Source organism: Hydra viridissima, unplaced genomic scaffold, assembly GCF_058129835.1.
Source record: "Hydra viridissima isolate aposymbiotic clone 2 unplaced genomic scaffold, HvirCarnegie_v1 scaffold_3, whole genome shotgun sequence".
Classification (NCBI taxonomy): domain Eukaryota; kingdom Metazoa; phylum Cnidaria; class Hydrozoa; order Anthoathecata; family Hydridae; genus Hydra; species Hydra viridissima.
The window spans coordinates 12,160,857-12,166,901 of NW_028324302.1; the positions used below are offsets into that span (position 1 = coordinate 12,160,857).

At 29.8% G+C, this 6,045-nt stretch overlaps 1 protein-coding gene across 1 annotated transcript; it reads right to left on the bottom strand.

The window, feature by feature from the left end:
• Nucleotides 1–2,916: 2,916 nt before the first annotated feature.
• Nucleotides 2,917–5,366, bottom strand: LOC145202356 (cathepsin Z-like). Its single transcript, XM_090082223.1, has 4 exons — nt 5,147–5,366; nt 4,079–4,314; nt 3,634–3,834; nt 2,917–3,417 (listed from the first exon to the last, which is right to left on the bottom strand). Exons 1-4 carry the CDS (start codon nt 5,254–5,256, stop codon nt 3,068–3,070), a joined length of 897 nt encoding a protein of 298 aa, XP_089938349.1. The 5' UTR covers nt 5,257–5,366; the 3' UTR covers nt 2,917–3,067.
• Between the last annotated feature and the right edge of the window lie 679 nt (nt 5,367–6,045).

The following is a 6,045-nucleotide window of genomic DNA, read 5'->3' on the forward strand; positions in this document are numbered from 1 at the left end:
TTGTTTCCGAGGCTTCTAATTGTGTTTTTGGCAAAGAGACACATCATAAACATATGGTTAAAATTTAGTGAACTTATTTGAACAGTGAAAGCGTTAGTACCCAATAAACTCAGGGGGATGGGCGAGCTGTTTTTCAAATATTTTATTACATATTCCCTGGCGTAAGCTAAAACCAAAGCTATTTTCAACTGTGGAGTTCTTCAAATTCTTATTCAGAGTGTGCTTTTTTTTGATAAAATGAGAACCTAAACCCGAAATAATATTTTTATACTACTTTATATACTTAAAGGTCTCAACAAAAGTATGAAAGTTTAAGTAGAATCGTTCCATTTCGCATTCGTCATTTGATTCACCTGAATTATAATTGAATCTAAACTTTGTGAATTTTTTTGCTTTCCACAATCAATCGATCAAATTCTAACTTTACAAAAAAATAACATGAAACATCAGAATAAATTAGTGCAGAGACTTTAATGCTGAAATCGCTCATAAAGGATTGTCTGATTCTCATAATATGTTTCCAAGAAGTGTTGGTAGGATGTTTAGAAAACATCTCTATAATACATAACTCCAAAAATACTTACAACTTTGGTTCGGTTCAGTACATGAAAAATGTGGCTTCTAGTTTGATTTTTCTTGATAGGTTTGGGTTTTTTCTCATTCTCTGATAACCTAACAACTATAATTGTTAAGTTATTCATGATGTTATCAACTGTCGTTTTTAATTCGATATCTTCCTAGTCAACAAGGATATACCGGTCCAATATGGCTAGCCCATTCTCGCAAATCTGTAAATGTGCGAAGGAGTTCCATTCATGGGATGCCACAGCGGGCAAGAAATGGCGTTTCGGAGGGTTCATCACTTTGCCAGGTCTGGGTACCGAGAGAAAGCCATTAATGCCCCAGTGAAGAATTGGTGAAGCAGATCAGACTTTGTTCGACCAGCACATCAGACTATTAACTAGCGCGAATTTTAGCATTCACATTGGAAATAGTTTTCTTTGCACTCTTCATAAATCTTAAATAATTTCGTAGAACCTACTTAGAATTTTATATTGTTTAAAAAAATAATTGTAAGTGAGAATTTATTCTGTTCTTTTTAATTCTATTTCGTAAACACAATAATATAAAATAATAATATACGTTTTAAAATCTATTTCTAAAAACGTGTTTAAAAGAATCCTTTAAAAGCATTTTAGAAATATATAAATATAAAATTAAATATAATTCAATATTTTACAGATTTTTACAATAGGCAATTTTTTAGTTTCTGAATTAATTTCTAAATAAATTTTGCTTTTACAGGTATTCTTTTGTCACATAAATAAAGTTTTATTTGTATCATTTAAAGTTGTTTGTTTTTTTTTATTAGACTTTCGTGATCAACTACTCGACTAATAAAAAAAAATTTCAAAAAGTTGATCAAGTTATTTTTAGTGAAATAACTGAAACAGATTATTTTGTTTTTAAAGATAATCCATTGTCTTTAAATATAGTAGTAATAATCCTGCAATAATTACTAAAATAATTATGACTGATGCTACAACTAAAAGTTGTAAACTTCATGTCTCTGTTTTCGTTCAATTTTTCGTGATTTCGTCAACAACTCTAATGAAATTAGGCAAACAAATGTTGAAAAATTTGATATGAATCAAATATGTTAATAGATATAATATGAACATGAGCTAGTAAATGATTTGACTATTGGGGTAATTGTGTACAACTATGCACACAATAAGAAGCTAAGAGCAGTTAATAAGAAGATTTACTTTTTTCGTCAGTGCTTAATTTCAATCATCAACTAACATTGCAAAAAAATTTGTTACGGCCGATCTCGCAAGCTCAAATTACACTAATGAAGTCATTGTATACTTGGATACCAATAATGTCAACTATGTGCCACTTATAAGAAACTCTCAAAATGTACAAGCTGGACCAACATCAAACTTTTAGCGCATTTTAAAAGAAGAAGTTTATTTAGCAAGCAACAAGTATTCCACAACTCCGTTGTTAAGTTAAGCAAAATGAGTATGGATTTGGTAAAACGTTACGCAGAGGAGAATTCAATTCGCCTTGAAAAACTAGTATTTTATGTTGTAGAAAAATGGTAAGTATATAATTGAAAACTAAAGGTTAAATTCTTGCTTAATTGTAACTTTAAACTGAATATTAAGTTTGTTCCTATTTTTACAAATGTGATGTCTTGTATTTGTTAAATGGCTTTTAAAAACACGCCTTGTTCCGCGTATAGTATTGCACTTATCAGAAAAATTGCTTTATCTAAGAACAAATATGTTTACAATTTGCTCATATGCCAAGAGCAGTTTGTGATTTTGAATGCTGGAAAATTACAGAAGTTCAACGAGTTTTATACATATATGGTCTATTTTCGACATTTATATGTCGAAAACAGACCATAATATTGCATAAACAACAAATTATACTTTTTTGTGTTTGAACAACTATTCGTCTTGATGAATTACTGTCAAAATATGTTGATTACATACAAAGTTTGCTTAAAGCTTGTTTCGACCTGAAATAATAATTTACAACATCCATGGACTGGTGCATTTAGTACAAGATGCCAAACACTTTAATTCATTGGACAATTTTTTACTGAATGTTAAAATACTTAAAATAAATCCATGTGTAATTTTATAATTTTATCTTCGTAAAAATAAAAAATGAAATCAAAAATTCTTAAATAAGCATACTTCAAATTTTTAAACAATGACAAAATGTTTACAAATATTAGCATCTAGTTTGATTTTTTTTTTCGTAAAGTAAGAGAAAGTTATAAATACGTACGTATTTATCTTACAACATCAACCTTAGATGGGTAAAAATAATGCGATAGGTCTCTTAGTAACATGTTTATATTGTCAAAGGTTGCTAAAACTAAGTTAATAAAACTACTTTAAAAACCTTGTTTTTTATTCAAAACAAATCCTAATATACAATGTGCTTTAAAGTAAATTCTACAAATCAAAATAATTATAAAAACAACTAAGATATACAATGATAATGAACATGACAGCGATCAAACAACAGGTTACTGTTGTACTTCTTACACTTCCCAATTTTTGGGAAGAATAGGAACAGCAAAAGCACAGTCGTTTTCAATCCCCAGGTTGTACATACCTCCTTGACCATTTTTATAGAGGGAAGTTACAATTCGAAACCATCCATTTTCACCCCAAGGTTGACCCCATGAGTTTCTGCCAATCCAAAACTCAATACCATTTTCATCTACACCCCAACCATGGACTGAAATAATGTGATTTTCAAATGGTTCTGCATACTCAGAGTAAACACCACCACTATACTTATCAAAACTGGTAGTGGCCATTATTCCACATGCTATTGGTCCACGTTTAAAAATCTCTGCCATCATATTTTCCCGGCCTGTGACCTCTCCTAAATTAAAACACATATAAGCAAACCTATAAGAAAGGTAATAATATTGCAAGTACCCAAAAGATTTTTTACTTTGATAATTTTAAAAATATATCTCCTTAATTAAGAAAAGTTCCTATTTCTTTATAATAATATTCAATGTGTGTTAACTGGAATTTTTTTTTAAAGTTAAAAATCTAATAACCTTATTGAAATTCTGAAAACAGTTATACTAACCATATTCAGAAACCATAAATCTTGTATAATTAGTTAAAAAGTAACATTCGCCAAATGTTGAACAAGTGCCACATTGGTTAAAAGAATTACACTCTTGATCAATTGCTTGATAATTATTACAAGTTTCATCTGGGATTCCATGGTCATATGCATACTTGTAAACAGCTATCATCCCACCACCATGGCAGGAACCAGCATTTGCTGAAAAAAATTTTAGTCTATCACAATTTTATGTTACTCTAATAAATCCAGCACAAAAAGAAATCGAACAATTCTCATCAAAAAGGTTTTTGTATAAATGATAATTAAAAATATAAAAAACAAAGGAAAAGCAAGAGATTCAAATATTTAATCATTTATTATTCAAATTTCCAGTTATGAATAAAAATTGATAAAGAATACTTAAAACAAAGATCAAAGAGTATCCTTTAATATTAACACTTACCACAATCCAGAACATTTTGGACAGAGAGATAGGCAGATGGCCAAACTCCTTTTCGCATTATATTTATTCGATCAGCAAGTGCACTAGTTGTTCCATGTGCCCAACAGGAGCCACAATATTGAGGAATATGTTGATTTCTAGTAGTACTTGCATAGCTTTTTCCTTCAACATTGCGCCAATCAAAATTCTTTGGTAAATCATTTAAGTTCAAGGTTTCATGAGGTCTTGCAGTTAATCTAAATTAAAAAACTATATATGCACAGACACAAAAAGAGAGTAGTGTGCAAAAATTAGGAATGATTTTATTTTAGTTTTCCTTAGATGAATTTTTATGTTATTGTTAAAACTTTTTACAGAACTTTTTACAGTTAAAACTTTTTACAGAAGTTGACTTATAATCATGACTTATTTTGTATAAAAAAAACTTTATGTAGCTGAACCATCTTACAACTGATTCAACTACAAAAACTATTGGAACTTGGATTTATCACTTCAGAGAATTTTTCCTTCCCTTCAAAAGCCCAATTTAAAAATGTCTTAACAAACCCTAAAAAAAAAAAGGTTTTTCACTGATTGTCTACCATACAAATTACCACTACACAGACATTATTTTGTTATACTGACACTGCTTTTGACTTTGTAATTCAAATAAAAGTCAGATTCAAAGCTACTTCACTTTTTCTTGAATTAATTTTCAGCAAGAGTAATTAAGTTTTCAACCATCTTTTTTCAGTAGTAGTTTTTGGGCTTGATTGTTTCTGGTTTTAAACTTCCTGTAAATCCATGCATCAAGTCACTGTTTGCTTCACTACATTAAAACATAATGCTTCTTTTCTACAAGAGTTTTTGGAAATAAGTGCCTGTAATTAAACCTTTTACAGTTCTTCAATGATTATACAGCTTAAATAATCATTTGTACAGAAAAAAGCTAGAAAAAAGCTTCTTCAATATTGGCCGTGTAAATTAATATAAAAATTAACTATTTTTAAAAAAATGTAAGCAAAACTTAATAAATAGCTACATAGAAATATATGACTAGATAATTGGAGAAACAGGACTTAGACTCACATTACGCTTTTGATATCTCGATCGAATATCGGTTTATAGCATGGTTCGTCACCTATATGGAAGCAAAATGAACTGCCGAAATATACCAAAGTAATTATTAAGTAAATCATGATGATTTACTAAAGAAAGTTTTTTTAGAAAAAACGGTGGTCTTTGCCAGACGCTATTTTTTGTCTACAGATTCTTATTACTGTCTACAGATTCTTATAAATAAATTAGCGCAAAAACTTAGCTGATCATTTGTTTATCATGTGATAATCATCCTTACAAATGACGTAACTATTAAACGAATAGCAATTAAAATAAATTCCTGGGTCCGAAAAGTAATTTCTTAGGGCAATCCTCAAGCCACAAAAACCTCCGGATGTAAGTGTATGTGCGTGTTTATGTGTGTGTGTGTATCTGTGTGAGTTTAGGGGAAGAGGTCAGAAGGGGGGGGGGAAGGTGAAAGTGGACATAAATTAGCTACAAGGACACGTTTGAAAATAACCTTAAATTTAGTAATTTTATTAAGTAAAGATCAATATACCGTGAGTATAAGAAACAAAACAGTCAAACGTTAATGAAATCCTTTGGCGCTTTAAAATTTTAAAATAATGATATAGAAATATAACCTAGAGATTACTCCGAACAATATTTTTGAATATATTATATCCCCAAAAAAACCTTTATATAATATATTATAGAATTATAACAAATTTACGCCCAAAAATAAATTTCGGAAAGAAGGAGGGCACCTCTATGACGCAACACTATTCTTTTGGTATCTTTTAAAATTCTACCCACAAAATGAAAAAGAGTTTTGTAACTAAGAAGAAATTAGGGTCATTCCACGCCAATGGTCCTAAGGTCCCCGCACTACCATCTCAGATTTTGATAAAGTTTTGTCAGTATGTTGT